The following is a 16,882-nucleotide window of genomic DNA, read 5'->3' as shown; positions in this document are numbered from 1 at the left end:
ATTCCCTGTTTTATTAAATCATACGTACGATATAATAATCCATTCCCTGTTTTACTAAATCACACGTACGATATAATAATCCATTCCTTGTTTTACTAAATCATACGTACGATATAATAATCCATTCCTTGTTTTATTAAATCATACGTACGATATAATAATCCATTCCCTGTTTTACTAAATCATACGTACGATATAATAATCCATTCCCTGTTTTACTAAATCATACGTACGATATAATAATCCATTCCCTGTTTTACTAAATCACACGTACGATATAATAATCCATTCCTTGTTTTACTAAATCATAAGTACGATATAATAATCCATTCCCTGTTTTACTAAATCATAAGTACGATATAATAATCCATTCCTTGTTTTACTAAATCATACGTACGATATAATCATTTGTTTCTCAATTTAGGAAATCATGGCCATGTTGTACCATTTTTTTCCCTCGTTTAATATTCATGCACAATTTATTAAAACAATGGAACTTATTGTATTATTCTCAGAACATATTTTTGTAAGCGGGCGTGTTCTTTTAGCAAAGTGACTGTAGCTAATGGTGGAGGATTGATTATGTAGATGAATAAACCACAGGTGAACAATCAGGAAGTAGAATGAAGTGTAACTTTACTTTTTGATCTTTCTGTACACACGTGACCTTATTACTGACATTTAGATTTTAAGGGCAAATACTATTTAAATAGCATTTTTATGATGACAAACTACGATTAAAGCGTGTATGTGTGCCGCTTTTGTTCACAGCTGCTGCCTCTAGATTTAAAAGGTACAAAAATCCAATGCGCTTTGCATGACTTGAATTGTTTGTGCGTAAATATGGTGATGTCAGAAATGTTCAGTATTTGTCTGTTCATATATTCGTCCATTAGTTCGTGTGATAAAGGCGAACTCTCTCCTCTTGTCGTTCTAGAAATGAGTGTGTTGATTTGCAGAGAAGAAGGGAGCGAAGTGGAAAGATGAGTGGATATGTGGGAAAATTGCGCTCATTTTCCCCGGGCATGTTCATTCATTTGTGCTAAAGCGCGCGTAGTTCTCTGAGAAATAGAAAACGCGCGCTTTACCAGCCCGCCAAATTCACCTGCCAACTTCAATCCTACACGAGCCGCCGGATCACAATGGAAACGAAACCAGTGGAACATTTATTTCGATGCTCCAAACAATATGTATCCATTAGGGCAATTTGCAAAAGCTGTGCAAGATTTTCATGTTCTCGGTTGCATTCTGCTTCAGCACCTCTTTACATGTTGTCCTTTGAGTTATTCCATCAATCATTTTACCATATTAATTATGCATAACAGTCCCGCGGTCATAATTGCAAGTCGACATGCAGATGTTTTCTTTCAGTCATTCGCAAGAGGGCGATGAAGGGTCGCCATCTTAAATCTGCCATCTATCAGAGGCACGCGCGATGAACTCCGAGGCGTCGCGGAATTGTTAGTGTGTGTGATTTTCCTGAATTTCCTCTCCCATCCGTGCAAGATTGCATGCATTCTCTCTGTTCCAGTGTGTGTGTGTGTGTGTGTGTGTGTGTGTGCTCTCGGCACAGATCGCGCGTTTCACATTTTAACACCGAGATCAGATGCAAACATGCACTCTAAAGACGCGCACTCTCCAGGCTCTTTCCACACCGCTTTCTGGTCAAATTGGAACAATGTTTTCTGTGTCTAAAGCTCAGGAAAACTTTTTACTCAATGCAAAATAACAGTAATGGGGATATGATGAGGTGTGGCAACTTTTGGCACCTCGCGCGGATGTAACAAAATACTTTTTAAAAAGGTTTTATGATGGAATAAAGGCTTTTTATATTTAATTTAGGCTTGGTCTGATATATAGTGATTTGGATCGTCCCTACACCCAAAGTGCACCAGGATACAGTTTTTTACACCTTGAAGCACTTTTTTTGTTGTTGCAATTTTTTGCTTTACGCATGAGAGGTTGTTGACCTGTTGGCTTTTGAAATCGATATTCACACGTTCAGCTGGAGAGAGAGAGAGAGAGAGAGAGAGAGAGAGAGAGAGAGAGAGAGAGAGAGAGAGAGAGAGAGAGAGAGAGAGAGAGAGAGAGCGCGCAAAGTCTACACTGCGCGCGCGCTTTCGAGTGAGAGAACGCAACACAGTTTCTTTTTTAAACGCCAATCGGGCGCGGTAATGAGGGCAGTGGGCGCCAGCTGACAGCAGAAGTTGCCACCGTTTGTTCCCAACACCAACTTTTCACCTCCGTAACACCCGAGAGCCGCGAATGGATGTTCACTCCACTAATGCCCAGCAGGACTCCGAGAGCTGAGCCTCCGCGTCGCCGAGATAACTCCAAGAGCGCGGGCGTACAGCTCCAGTCTGCCGCGAGCTCTTCCCCCGCGGATGCTTTTGGGTCGGTCGTGTGTGTCCGGTTTATGTTCACTCAACGGGACTAGTGTTCTCCAGGACCGGTGCGATGAGGCTGCTCTGCTGGAGCCTTCTGCTGCTCCTCCAATGGATTCTGAGAAAGGTTTGAAGCTCGTTTCTATGAGTTTTGCATCTGTAAATTGCGCGTGATTTCTGTACACTTAAAAAAAAAAAAAATGCTGGGTTAAAAACAACCCAAGTTGGGTTGAAAATGGACAACCCAAAATTGGGTTGTTTGAATGGGTCCATTTACTAGGGTTCAAACAACCCAATTTCAGGGTTTGTCCGTTACCCAGCTTGGGTTGTTTTTAACCCAGCATTTTTTAGAGTGAAACTTGAGATCAAGCACTGTGTGATGCGATGCAAATCAGCAATTGCGCGTGATTTCTGGAAGCTTGAGATGCGATGCAAATTTAAAAAAATGCGTAATGCATGCGCTGAAGTTACACTCTAAAAAATGCTGGGTTAAAAACAACCCAAGTTGGGTTAAAAATGGACAAACCCAGAATTTGGGATGTTTGAACCCAGTGAATGGACCCATTCAAACAACCCAAATTCTGGGTTTGTCTATTACCCAGCTTGGGTTGTTTTTAACCCAGCATTTTTAGAGTGTATAATTGTTAAAAACAACACAGCTGAAGGGTTGATTTTTTTACTTGCGTATCACTCTATCAGGTTTAGGGAGCGTGCGCTTTACTGTGTTAAGATTTAACGAGCTGAAGCCCACCCTATCTATTCCTGCAGTATATTATACTATAGTGTAAGATAAACCATCTTCACACACACATTGTGCATAATCGAGACTCAAAGCACCAGAGTGAGGACCGAGATCCTTTCACCCAGGGTGACGTTTTCATTTTATTTATGTTTTTGATTATCCTCAACATCTGAGGATATAATTAGCTTAAGCTCTTCTAAACAAAGTTTCTATAATTGCACCGGTGAATAATCACTAAAGGTTCTCCACAACACGAGGAACGGTCGTGCTATGGCATCGCCCTTTTGCAACCTTCTTCATATTCATATTTATATAGCGCAGAGTTCACATCACTCTTGAGAAAAGGGTTCTGGGTTCTCTACTCAACTCCAAAGAAACTAAAAAGGTTCTATAATGACAAGAAAGAAGCCTTTTGGCATTTAAAAAGGGCTCTATAGAACCTTTTATTGGTTCCAGATACGTAGCGCCTGGACGTTTTCTTCTAAGAGTGTGTGTCTAAAGTGCATTAGAGCAAACTGAGGTGTTTTGGAAGCACTATCAGAAATATAATTCACATTCATACCCAGAATGATGTCTGTTCTTTGTAACGTATATTAAAGTCTCTCACAAACAGGCGTGTGTGTGTGTGTGTGTGTGTGTGTGTGTGTGTGTGTGTGTGTGTGTGTGTGTGTGTGTGTGTGTGTGTGTGTGTGTGAGCAGTAACACACACCTCTCACTGGCTTGTGAAGAACCCATAAAAAGGCGACTTCTATATTTATTTGGCTTGAGAACGGCTGTTTAGAAATGAACTCACGCTTCTGCTGCTGATAATAACATCATTCGTTTGTGAAGACAGGTAATGTGACGGCCTTTTGATGTGGGCTACCTGAAATAAAACATTTGATGATGAAGTTTCGTCATCTGATGTTTACACACACCGTCTGGAGAGTTAAAAGCGTGTTGAAAAGGACACACTTTTCTGTTTAGGATCTGGCTTGTGTAAAAATCATCCACAGAGGAGTCAAACACACAATCAGCGTTAAATCACACAAACACAGAAGGCCAGGTTTGGGTGTGTGTGTGTGTGTGTGGGCATGTTTTTGTGACATATGAGGACACAAATGTGTATAATGCCATGGGTATGACACAGGTATTACAGGAGAGGGTGAAATATGAGGACATTACCCATGGCCCCACTTTACAAAAGGCTTATAAATCACACAGGAGGAGTTTTTATGAGAAAGTAAAAATGCAGTGTGTGTGTGTGTGTGTGTGTGTGTGTGTGTGATGGGTAGGTTTAGGGGCAGTGTAAGGGGATAGAAAATACGGTTTGTACAGTATTAAAACCATTACGCCTATGGAATGTCCCCATATGTAACAAAAACAAACGTGTGTGTGTGTGTGTGTGCAGTTTATTCGGGGTATTTTTATAAGGCAAGCGCCATCTTATTGATGATCCCATTACCAGCCTCTGTAAGTGTGATCATGTCATAACGACCCGACTGTAAATCACAATCTTACAGACAGAGCACAGAAATACGGCTTTTATGCTTGCACGCTTTATTAATGCCTTTATTCTCTTCTCCACTTTTGTCCAATATAATCTCATTTTTAGAGTGATTATTAAAGCATATTTTACTTTAGCCTACATTTTTATGGCAGCGTACGTACGTCGAGAGGCTGTAAAATCCATCTCCTGATGTTTGTTCCCTTCATATGCGATGTGCATATAAAATGTCTTAGTATTTTAAGCTGGTTTTCATATGTCATAAGTGTGCTCAGTGGAACGGTGTGTGAGTGCATTGTGAAATGAATGCTGTCTTATCCGCTGCTAATAAATGGATCCAATTTACAAAGCTGCATGTATTTAAAAAAAAGTTTCACCAGCAGGAGGTTCTTCTCACCCACCCGTTTTAAACCCCACCCGCTTTACTTGTGTAATCCATCATATTAATGATAAAAGCAGTCGTTGCCTTTATTGCGGGGTTTAATGTCTAATCTTTGATGATTGATATGATAAGAGGATATTGTGTTCCTATTAAAGAGCAGTGTTTAATGCAGGCATGTTCTGGGCTTTATTCAGTGCACAAGTCTCTCTGATTGACAGATGACTGCAAAAAATGCTCTTCTTATTTAGGATTTTGTCTTGTTTCCAGTCCGAATCTCTAAATATTCTTAAATCAAGATGCATTTACTACCCTGTAAAAAATATTTAGAAAATAAGTCACCTGGTTGCCTTAATTTTGAGTTCATTGAAATTAAAATTTTGAGTTAATACAATGAACATCTTTTGAGAGTCGACAACCTTTATTAAAATATTAAAAGATTGTGTAAGCATATTGGGTAATTGTGTGTTTTATTTGTGATGACGCAGCCAAATTGTGCTATTTTCATGATTTATCACATGTTTTATGTGGTTCAGATACAATAATATTTTGAGTTTCTATTTATTAAACCAGTTTCCTTCATTATATCAACTCAAATTTTTTATTTCAATAAACTCAACATTTTAAGGAACCAGTTTACTTACTTTTTTAAGTTAAACCAACTATATTTTTTTACAGTGTAGATGAATTAAATGACAAGATATTTCTGCTTGTTTTCTGGGGAAAAATATCAAAATGAAGAGAGTTTTTGCTTAAAACAGGCAAAATGATCTGCCAATGGGGTGAGAAAAATAATATTATTTCTGTTCAGAAACCAGATTTCAATCAGAAATAAGATTATTTTTCTCACCCCATTGGCAGATCTGCAATTAAAGCAAAATTTTATTTTTAACAAAACAAGAAAAAATATCTCATGTCGTTTTACTGATCTAGTAAATGCATCTTGATTTAAGAATTGTTAGATATTTAGACTGGAAACGAGACAATTACTAAGTAAGAAAAGCATTTTTTCAGGTGTGATGGCTGATTTGGTGATGATTTAAGGCTAAAGAAGTGTCATTTTGCGTGTGTGTGTGTGTGTGTGTGTGTGTGTGTGCACCTTATCCTTATGCATGCATTAAACCGCAGTAATTCCTGAATGGCGTCACTGGTTTGTTGGATCTTTGAAGGGAATATCAGTGTGTTATTCACTAATGATGATGTGTGGTCTGATTGACAGAGTCTCGAGGTTAATGAATGCTCTGAATAAACAGATCTCAGTTGACTGAAGCCTGCAATTAAAGTGAATTATTGGGGAAGCCCTACGCTGCGGTTTTCATATTGATGCAGCAGTTAAGTCTTTATGTGGATTTGTCTCACTTAAACCGCGTCCTAACCAGGCGTGACACGACAAGTAATTCATCTGTCCACTCTGAAAGCCATTAGCCGAAGTGTCGGAGAGCACAACCGTGACCCAACCGCTCATGAAGCATCGTTGATGACGTGATCAGAGAAGCTGCAATTAAAAAGCAGGTTATTATAATAATTCAAACATGACTAAACGTGTACAACGCTTCACTTTAAAAAAAAAAAAAAAGTTTAACTTAAAAAAGTAAGTAACCTGGTTGCCTTAAAATTTTGAGTTTATTGAAATTAAAAATTTGAGTTGATACAATGAAGGAAATTTGTTTAATAAATAGAAACTTAAAATATTATTGTATCTGAACTACATAAAACGTGATAAATCATGAAAATAGCACAATTTGTCTGCGTCGTCACAAATAAAACACACAATTACCCAATAGGCTTACACAATCTTTTAATAATATTTTAATAAAGGTTGTCGAATCTCAAAAAATGTTCATTGTATTAACTCAAAATTTTAATTTCAATGAACTCAAAATTTTAAGGCAACCATGTAACTTTTTTTGTATTTTTTTACAGTGTTTAAATATTTTTATAATATATTCAAGTATTTATGCAAATTTTGTCATTTTTATTCTTAAAATGAATGGCTTAAATTAATATTTTTAATTTAGACTGGATTACGTCATACGCAGAGATTAATGGCCAGTGCTGTGGTTGTTCTCTATATAGACACAACAGTCGGATTCCAGAAGTAAAAAAAAAAAAAAAAAATGGCCATAATTGAACATTTATTAGTGACTGATCACATCTACATTTTCCAGTTGGCCAAATTGAAACTCGGTGAATTGATGCTGTTTAATTCACAGAAATTCAATTTGGCCAACAAATTTTTTTAGATGTGATCAGTCACTAATAAATGTTCAATTATGGCCATTTTTTTTTCCAGTGCATATGGAAATAGATTTTTTACGATAACCTTTAAAGCTACACTGTAACTTTTTTAGTTTATTCTTCGCTAAAAACACTCAGTTCTTTCAAAAATATATGTGCTCATTAATGTATATTTCCTTCTTTCAAGTAATAAAGTATTCTCGTGAGTTTATAATATGCCGTTGAAAACACATACGGGTGAGGGGTTCGAATGCCGGTCGCCATGTTGCTCCTCCATCTTGAAAGTACAGTAGCCAAAGAGGGACATACCTGTAAATTCAAGCTTCGCTTTTAACGTTTTAACACTCGATGGCACTCATTGACGAGGTCAAACTGGAAGCCGTGTTAGTCTTGGACTAAATCGGCCACCGTAGGAGTTAAATGAAATCAGAATTGAGAGGAACAGAAACGAATATTCACTGGATGGTCGTATACCTTTACACCGCTAGATGGGGGAAAATATCACACAGTGGAGCTTTATGACAGCTTTACTCTGAGCTACAAGGTTGTTAAGTAACGAATAATGTCCACCCAGCCGGTTGTTATCGCAGAATAAACCCCGACAGAGTGATCAGGTTTAGGTCTTGCATAAACACACTCCTAAACCTTGAGGAAAGCCTTCCCAGAAGAGCTGGAGCTGTTAGAGAGGGTGGGCCGACTCCAGATTAAACCCCACGGGTTAAGTAAGGGCTAATGTCCACCAGCCGGTTGTTATCGCAGAATAAACCCCTCCAGAGTGATCAGGACCCCGAGGCGAAGCGGAGCGTCACTCTGAAGGGGTTTATTCTGCGATAACAACCGGCTGGGTGGACATTATCCCGCTTATTACACGGCTACTAGTCTCAAATAAATTAGACACAAAATATTGTCTTGAGATTAAATATTTTATTAGCTCTTACGCAAAGCGTCCGCGAAGAAAAACAGTTCCAACCTGCTTTAAGCCTTTATCTATTGCTGCTAAATGTTGAGAATGAATGCTGAAAGGGTTAGTTCAGCCAAAGATGAACCCAAGCCTCTGATTTACTCACCCTCAGGTCATTATAGGTGTTTATGACATTCTTCTGTCAGACAAATACAATCAGAGTTATATTTCAAAAGTCCAGGCTAACGTTAATCCCAGCAGTAGTTGGAGCTGTTTCTGAAGTCCATTAAATGCAGCTGTCCGTCAAATAACGTGCTCCACACGACTCCGATGGGTTAATAGAGCCGTCTGATTCCAATCGATGCGTTTGTGTGGGAAAAATATCCATATTTAAAACTTTATAAAGGAAACACGCCTTGAAGTCTTCCATTGTAACCCACGGCTGTTTAAGCCACAAGATGGCGCCAGCGTTAAGCACAGAAGTAGAACCGGTCAAGATAACTCGTAGTACCCGGATGAGCGGTGTGTGTTATCTGGAAATAACATACCGCTGGAATGCGCGATTGACCAATCAGAATCAAGTATTTCACAGAGCACGATGTTATTTGCTTCTGTTGAAACCGTTAGCCTGCATTATTTCATCTTAGTTGTTGAATTTGTGGGGGGAAACTACATTACCCATAATGCCCATGAAAATTCCACCAATCAGAGAGGCGGAACAAGGAGAACACAACAAAAGAGATCTTTAGCTCCGCTCACTCCTATGAAGCTCCCCGAATTACACTCTCAAAATATAATTGCAATAATCTATATACAAAAAATATTTAGTTTTTATATACGTAATCAACATTTTTTATATTTCTCCATTGTTTTTAATTCAGTTAAATTGTTGACAATGATTCATGGGATTTGTAGTTCCTTCCGTCACTACACACTACACGTCTTGTACATTTTGTATAAATTATTATTTATTTTTTTGCTGCAGAGTTTGTAGTCTTATGATTGATCTCATTGCTCTGTTCATGTTACTCTTTTATAAAGACTTTCTGGAATGAGAAATCAATTAAAAAGAAATTCTCCCGGAATTGAAGAAGTGGGCGGGGACTGTCACACTCTATAGTCATGTGGAGCCGGATTATGGACCAATGAGAGTTCAGTCAGTAGTAATCTGTGGTGAAAAACTACATTACCCATGATGCTGTGCAGAAAATTCCACCAGAGTCAAAACAAGCAGAACGCGCCAAAAGAGCTCATTAGCCCCGCCCACTCACATAAAGCACCGCGAATATCAAGTCAATCGCCCTACACTCTCAAAACACGAAAATACTTGCACTTTTGTCAGTAATCTTAAAATACTTTGTTTTTATACACAATTAACATTTGTCTCCTTTTTTAGGGCAATGCCTCATGGGATTTGTAGTTCTTTCCCTCACTACACAATCTTTTGTTCTTTAAATCAAAGTTTGTAGTGTTGTGATTCACCCTGTAGCTTGGACTTCATTTAGCTTCATTTAAAACATTTTTAAATGAGTCATTTTAAATTTCTCCATAGTTTTTAATTCTATTATGCTTCATGGGATTTGTAGTTCTTTCCCTCACTACACAGTCTTGTACAGAACCCTTTTTGTCTGCTTAAAATGAAAGTTTGTAGTGTAATGATTCACCTTTCAGCTTGGTCCATGGCTTTTAATGCTTTTATTAAGACTTTTTTGAATGAGAAAGGAATTCAAACAAAATACTCCCGGAGTTAAAGAACCGGCGAGGACTGTTGCATGGTTCAGTCATGTGGAGCCAGATTATGGACCAATGACAGTTCAGTCAGTATGAATTTGTGGGGGAAAACTACATTACCCATGATGCCCATGAAAATTCCACCAATCAGAGAGTCGAAACAAGGAGAACGCAACAAAATAACTCGTCCGCCCTCTCCCATGAAACTCCTCCAATTACGCTCTCAAAATATTATTGCAATCTTAAAATACTTCATTTCTATATACATAGTCAACATTTTTATATTTCTCCATTGTTTTTAATTCAGTAATACTGTTGGCAATGCTTCATGGGATTTGTAGTTCTTTTCCTCGCTACACAGTCTTGTACATTTGTGTATTATTTTTTATGCTTTAAATCAGAGATTGTAGTCTTATGATTCACCTCATTGCTTTGTTTATGGATTTTAATGCATTTATAAAGACTTTTTTGAATGAGAAATTAATTAAAACAAAATACTCTCGGAGTGGAAAAAGTGGGCGGGGACTGTTGCACGGTACAGTCATGTGGAGCCGGGTTATTGACCAATGAGAGTTTAGTCAGTATGAATCTGCGTCAATAGACCGTTGCTTTTAAGACAGACCTCAGATTTACATAAAAGAGTCATGTCTGGTTAGTCTTTGGTGTTCATATAATTTCAGATGATTTAGGAGCACAGCTGAGGTTTTAAATATACATACAGCGCACTCGTCACATCACTTCAGCTGTAGCGTAACAAGCATAAGTGTGATTTCTTCTGTTCGTTACATTATTTATTAAACGTCTACCTCATCAATAAATAAGACCAAGACAAGTGATAAAAAAATCGCCACGTTCACATCAACATTTTTTAAAGATGTGAATTTGAGTTAAAAATACAGAAATGATAAATAATGGGGGACGTTTACAAGCCCTCTTGAAGTAAAGCTGCCCGAGGTCTTTCTCAGCGGCCGCTTTAAAAAAATCTGGTTAAAAAAATAACCCAATGCTGGGTCAAATATGGACTAACCCAGCAACTGGGTTGTTTTAACCGCACAGTTGGGTTAAATATTTGCTTAAGACAACCCAGTTGCTGGGTTAGACCATATTTGACCCGACATTGGGTTAAAACAACCCAGCATTTTTTAGAGTGTAGAAAGAAAAAAACACAGAACCACCCCTTTAAAGATGTGAAGTTGAGTTAGAAATACAGAAATGATAAATAATGGGTACGTTTACAAGCCCTCTTGAAGCAAAGCTGGCCAAAGTCTTTCTCAGCGGCCGCTTTAAAAAAAATTCTGTGTAAAAAACAACCCAATGTTGGGTCAAATATGGACTAACCCAGCGATTGGCTTGTCTTAAGGAAATATTTAACCCAACCGCGTGGTTAAAACAACCCAATCGCTGGGTTAAAACAACCCATTTGCTGGGTTAGTCCATATTTGACCCAACATTGGGTTAAAACAACCCAGCATTTTTTTAGAGTGTAGAAGAAAAAAACACAGAACCACCCCTTTAAAGATGTGAAGTTGAGTTAAAAATACAGAAATTATAAATAATGGGTACGTTTACAAGCCCTCTTGAAGCAAAGCTGGCTAAGGTCTTTCTCAGCGGCCGCTTTAAAAAAATCTGGGTAAAAAAACAACCCAATGTTGGGTCAAATATGGACTAACCCAGCGATTGGCTTGTCTTAAGGAAATATTTAACCCAACCGCAGGGTTAAAACAACCCAATCGCTGGGTTAAAACAACCCAAATGCTGGGTTAAAACAACCCAAATGCTGGGTTAAAAAAAAACAACCACAGGGTTAAAACAACCCAATCATTGGGTTAAAACAACCTGATCATTGGGTTAAAACAACCCAAATGCTGGGTTAAAACAACCCAACCGCAGGGTTAAAACAACCCAATCGCTGGGTTAAAACAACCCAACCGCAGGGTTAAAACAACCCAAATGCTGGGTTAAAACAACCCAACCGCAGGGTTAAAACAACCCAAATGCTGGGTTAAAACAACCCAACCGCAGGGTTAAAACAGGGTTAAAGCGCAGGGTTAAAACAACCCAATCGCTGGGTTAAAACAACCCAACCGCAGGGTTAAAACAACCCAAATGCTGGGTTAAAACAACCCAATCGCTGGGTTAAAACAACCCAACCGCAGGGTTAAAACAACCCAATCGCTGGGTTAAAACAACCCAACCGCATGGTTAAAACAACCCAAATGCTGGGTTAAAACAACCCAATTGCTGGGTTAAAACAACCCAATCGCTGGGTTAAAACAACCCAACCGCAGGGTTAAAACAACCCAACCGCTGGGTTAAAACAACCCAGCATTTTTTTAGATTGTAGAAAAAAACAAAACACAGAACCACCCCTTTAAGTTGAGTTAAAAATACAGAAATGATAATGATGGGAATAATGTCACTTCACTTCAGCTGTAGCGTAACAAGCATAAGTGTGATTTCTGTTCATTACATTATTTATTAAACGTCTACCTCATCAATAAAAAAGACCAAGGCAAGTGATATAAATCGCCACGTTCACAGCAACATTTTTTAAAGATGTGAAGTTGAGTTAAAAATACAGAAATGAATAATGATGGGGACGTTTACAAGCCCCGTTGAAGCGAAGCTGCCCAAGGTCTTTCTCAGCGGCCGCTTTATTCATCTGTGTGACTGATGGTGAGACGCTGCAGGATGAGCTCCAGGTTTCCTCAGCTAACCTCTGCTTCTGTCTCCCCAAATGCAACCTTTACGGCAGAGCCAATCTCACGCTAAGTTGTGCGGTAACCACCCAATCAGGTGGCGTAATTCCCTGGCCCCGCCCCCTGCTGCCCGAGGAGTGTGTGTGTTTCAGAGGTAGATCAGATCTCCCCGGAGCGGGACCAAAGCATTGGCCTCCACATCAGACCTGCTGTGAGTGCCAGAATTGGCCCGGTCCGGTCCAGATGTGCCAGAATTGGCCTCTCACTCTGTGGGCCGTCCAGCAGACTCGGCCTTTCATCACACCGGCTTCTTCACTGGCTCTGTCCAAACCAGGAGGAGCTTCTGACAATATTTTAGGGGATATGTTTGATTTCTGTAGAATTAGTTAGTTGGTGACTGCTCACAGTGGCCAGTGTTGATGTGTGCGTGTGTGTGTGTGTGTGTGTGTGTGTGTGTGTGTGTGTGTGTGTGGGCATGTTTTTTGTGACAGGACACAAATGTGTATAATGCCATGGGTATGACACAGGTATTACAGGAGAGGGTGAAATATGAGGACATTACCCATGGCCCCACTTTACAAAAGGCTTATAAATCACACAGGAGGAGTTTTTATGAGAAAGTAAAAATGCAGAATGTTTCCTGTGATGGGTAGTGTGTGTGTGTGTGTGTGTGTGTGTGTGCGTGTGTGTGCGTGTATGCGTGTGCGCGCGTGTGTGTGTGAGAGAGAGAGTGTGAGTTGTGTGTGTGTGTGTGTGTGAGAGAGAGAGAGAGAGAGAGAGAGAGAGAGAGAGAGTGTGTGTGTGTGTGAGAGAGAGAGAGAGAGAGAGAGTGTGTGAGAGAGAGAGAGAGAGAGAGAGAGAGTGTGTGTGTGAGAGAGAGAGAGAGTGTGAGTTGTGTGTGTGTGTGAGAGAGAGAGAGAGAGAGTGTGTGTGGGTGAGAGAGAGAGAGAGTGTGTGTGTGAGAGAGAGAGAGAGAGTGTGAGTTGTGTGTGTGTGTGAGAGAGAGAGAGAGAGAGAGAGAGTGTGTGTGTGTGTGTGTGTGTGAGAGAGAGAGAGAGTCTGAGTTGTGAGTTGATTTGAGAAAGTAAAAATGCAGAATGTGTGTGTGTGTGTGTGTGTGTGTGTGTGTGTGTGTGTGTGTGTGTGTGTGTGTATGTGTGGTGCTGGGTAGTAAGTGATTACATGTAATCTGGATTACATAATCAGATTAGAAAAAATAAATACTTGTATTATTGCACTTCAAAATAATTATCAGTACTTTTTTTTGTTGATTACTTAATATCCACAAAATGGCCGTTTTATCCATAACTCCGTGATTCCCGTTTTTTAATTTTTAAATCTTCTTTTCTCAAAGGTTTTGTTGAGTTACACACACTTGTAACATCTGATGACACAAACATGAACATGACACGAGCCGAGTAATTACGGGAAATTAAGAGGCCACACAGCACCAGCAAATCAAATATTTAATTTTTGTTTTTATTTATTTACTATAATTTAACTTTTCATGATTTAATTACGCTTTTCAGAAATGCATGAACCCCCTGACGTTAAATGCACTTTACTTTTAATCTTTTTTTCTCTCTTTATATTTTTTATTTATCATTATGATACAAGATTATAATATTCAAATCAGTGTTATGAACAAGTTGTGTCAAAAGTAGTAATTATATCAATTCTTAGTCATTTGTATTTATTTGTATGATATAAAGTGGAACTATTTAATCATAAAAATGGTAAACCCAATAATCTTTATTTACAACGTGGAAAAATCGTTTCTTTTCCGTTTAATGTAAGCGTGTTGTTGAAGCGCTCACACACTGATCTCAGCGGATGTGTGTGTTCTGGGTCACCTCACGCATGAGGAAACACTCGAACTCTTTTGCACTGAAACAAAACGGTGTGGAAACATTTTTCACTCAGAAATTGCTTGTAAATTTCTCAAAGAAACGGCAGGTGATGCGTTAAATAAAACAGAAAACTGCGACAGTATTTCACATTTAAATGCATTTGGCAGACGCTTCAGATTTGATCAGTGCTCGTGTGCCCGGGACTCGACCCCTTGACCCCTCGACTTTGACACTGATCCCATGACCCCTTGACCTTGATCTTGACCCCTTGATCTTGACCCGTGTGCTTCTGTTCTTTCTTCTGAAACACAATGTTTTTATGTGCAGTTATTGATAACGCAGATGATCTGAAAAAGGCCAAACGTCATCGAATTAATCAGCGCTAATCGAACGCAGCATTTGAATAAAAGATTTCTCATGTGTGCGCGTGTGTGCGCGTGTGTGCGCGTGTGTGCGCGTGTGTGTGCGTGTGTGTGCGCGTCCGTGTGTACGTGTGTGTGCGTTTGTGCATATGTGCGTGTGTGGGTGTGTGTGCGTCCGTGTGTGCGTGTGTGTGCGTCCGTGTGTGCGTGTGCGTATGTGTGTATGTGCGGGTGGGTGTGTGCGTGTGTGCGTCCGTGTGTGGGTGTGTGTGCGTGTGTGTGCGTGTGTGTGTGTGTGCACAACGCAGCATTTGCACATGTCACCAGTCACGGCTCCACTCCTGTAACTGATGATACTGTTATGTTGAGTTGTTGGTTTTGCTGGCTCAAGCTTCTTGCACATTACATCTTCCAGACAAAGAGGAGGAGATGCTAATAGATTATAATGTCTAAATGGGAATCAATTTGGAAATATTCCCAGCTACACTCCTAGCCTACAAAATGAAGTGTGCAACACACAGTGTGTTTGAAGAGGCGCTGTAAAAACCTAAAAGTTTCGCTCATATCTCTGAAATAATGATTATAATATAAACTATTATGAAACTGAATTCATATTGTTTTTGTAACTACAACTCTTTGTGTGTGTGAGAGTGTGTGTCATTTTCTCATATGAGGATTTGATGATCAACACACATTATGATTATTATCAGTGTTGAACACAGTTCATATCTCTGTGGAAACCAGCAGACCATTCAAACATTTGTGGTAAAAAATAATAATAATAATAATAAAAGAGAGGAATTAATATTTGCAATCATCAAGGATGCATTAAATTGATCAAAAGTGACATTTATAATGTTACAAAAGATTATATTTCTAATAAATGCTGTCCTTCTGAACTTTCTATTACTCAAGAAATCCTGAAAAATCAAATGCATCCATATCCACAGAAATATGAACGATATATTCACAAAGAGAACAGCTGATTTACACTATAATAATATTTATTTATTTCTTTTCTTTCTTTTTTTTTTTTTACTGTATTTTTGATCTAAAGCTTTGTTTCCAAATCTGAGCTTTAAATGAGTCTTGACTGCATGTGCCAAATATTTTCTTAATATATATTTAATTTTTTTTTTGACTAATTAATTTTGTGGATATTGCAATGATACTTTAATGCTTTTTGACAATTAAACATGTTAAGATTTTAACTTTAGAGGCAATAACAGCATCACAGTTGGGGAGTTTGATTAATGTTCAGTCGAATCGAATTTAATTTTCACCCAAAGAAGCCAAATTCCTGATTATTTATATATATATATATATATATATATATATATATATATATATATATATATATATATATATATATATATATATATAATTTTTTTCTTGCATTTAAAACATTTTATTTAGAGTATTTACTAACAATGGATGTGTGGTGAAAATAACTTTTCTTTTAGCTGACAAAAAAGAACATATATTTTATCTACATTTAAAATTAGTTTTTTTGGGGTTTTTTTGTACTGATGCTATGTGTTATATTTTTTTAGTGTGAAGAATATTTAAAAAATGCTTTTGTACACCTGAAAGATTCCTCTGATGTTAGCGGTTTGTCATGGAGCCGGTACAGAACCTTTATTCTTAAGAGTGTAAAGGCTGCAGAATATTGCGCTGTAATTGTTTCATCAGCCTCAGTAACTCCTGACACGCCTGCGAAGTGCAGAAACAAAAGGCGAAGGCGTTCACAGTTTAGCAGGTGGCGTCTTGTCACGTCGCTTACCAGATGAATAAAAGAGGACAAAAGACTCGCATTACTGCACAATTACCAGCGTAGAGCGACCAGAGCGCCGGATGAAGACTTTCACATGAGGTTCTGTAGGCCTAAATCACGCTCATACGTCGAGAAAGGAATATGCTGGTGTGAAGGTCTCAGTCTGCGATTGTCTCGGCGTGAGATGTTGATTCGAGTTTTTGTGCCTCTTTTGCATGTGATAATGAAGCCACTGGGAGAAAGGAAGAGGAACAGGGGGTGAGGTGAGACAACGATTGGCCTGCGACCAAAAGAAACAGAGATTTGGTTCATACACACATCCTAAGATGTGCGATG

The 16,882-nt window shown here is 38.7% G+C and overlaps 1 protein-coding gene across 1 annotated transcript in view; it reads left to right on the top strand.

The window, feature by feature from the left end:
• Positions 1-2,100: 2,100 nt before the first annotated feature.
• LOC137093804 (neurexophilin-2) overlaps positions 2,101-16,882 on the top strand; it is a 76,685-nt gene continuing 61,903 nt past the window's right edge. Inside the window, exon 1 of the mRNA XM_067458696.1 lies at positions 2,101-2,511. Within this exon, the coding sequence (XP_067314797.1) occupies positions 2,458-2,511 (54 nt within the window). The 5' untranslated portion in view covers positions 2,101-2,457. The remainder of the gene's footprint in view (positions 2,512-16,882) is intronic.

Source organism: Pseudorasbora parva, chromosome 12 (assembly GCF_024679245.1).
Source record: "Pseudorasbora parva isolate DD20220531a chromosome 12, ASM2467924v1, whole genome shotgun sequence".
NCBI lineage: Eukaryota > Metazoa > Chordata > Actinopteri > Cypriniformes > Gobionidae > Pseudorasbora > Pseudorasbora parva.
This window is presented reverse-complemented; position numbering and strand designations above follow the sequence as displayed.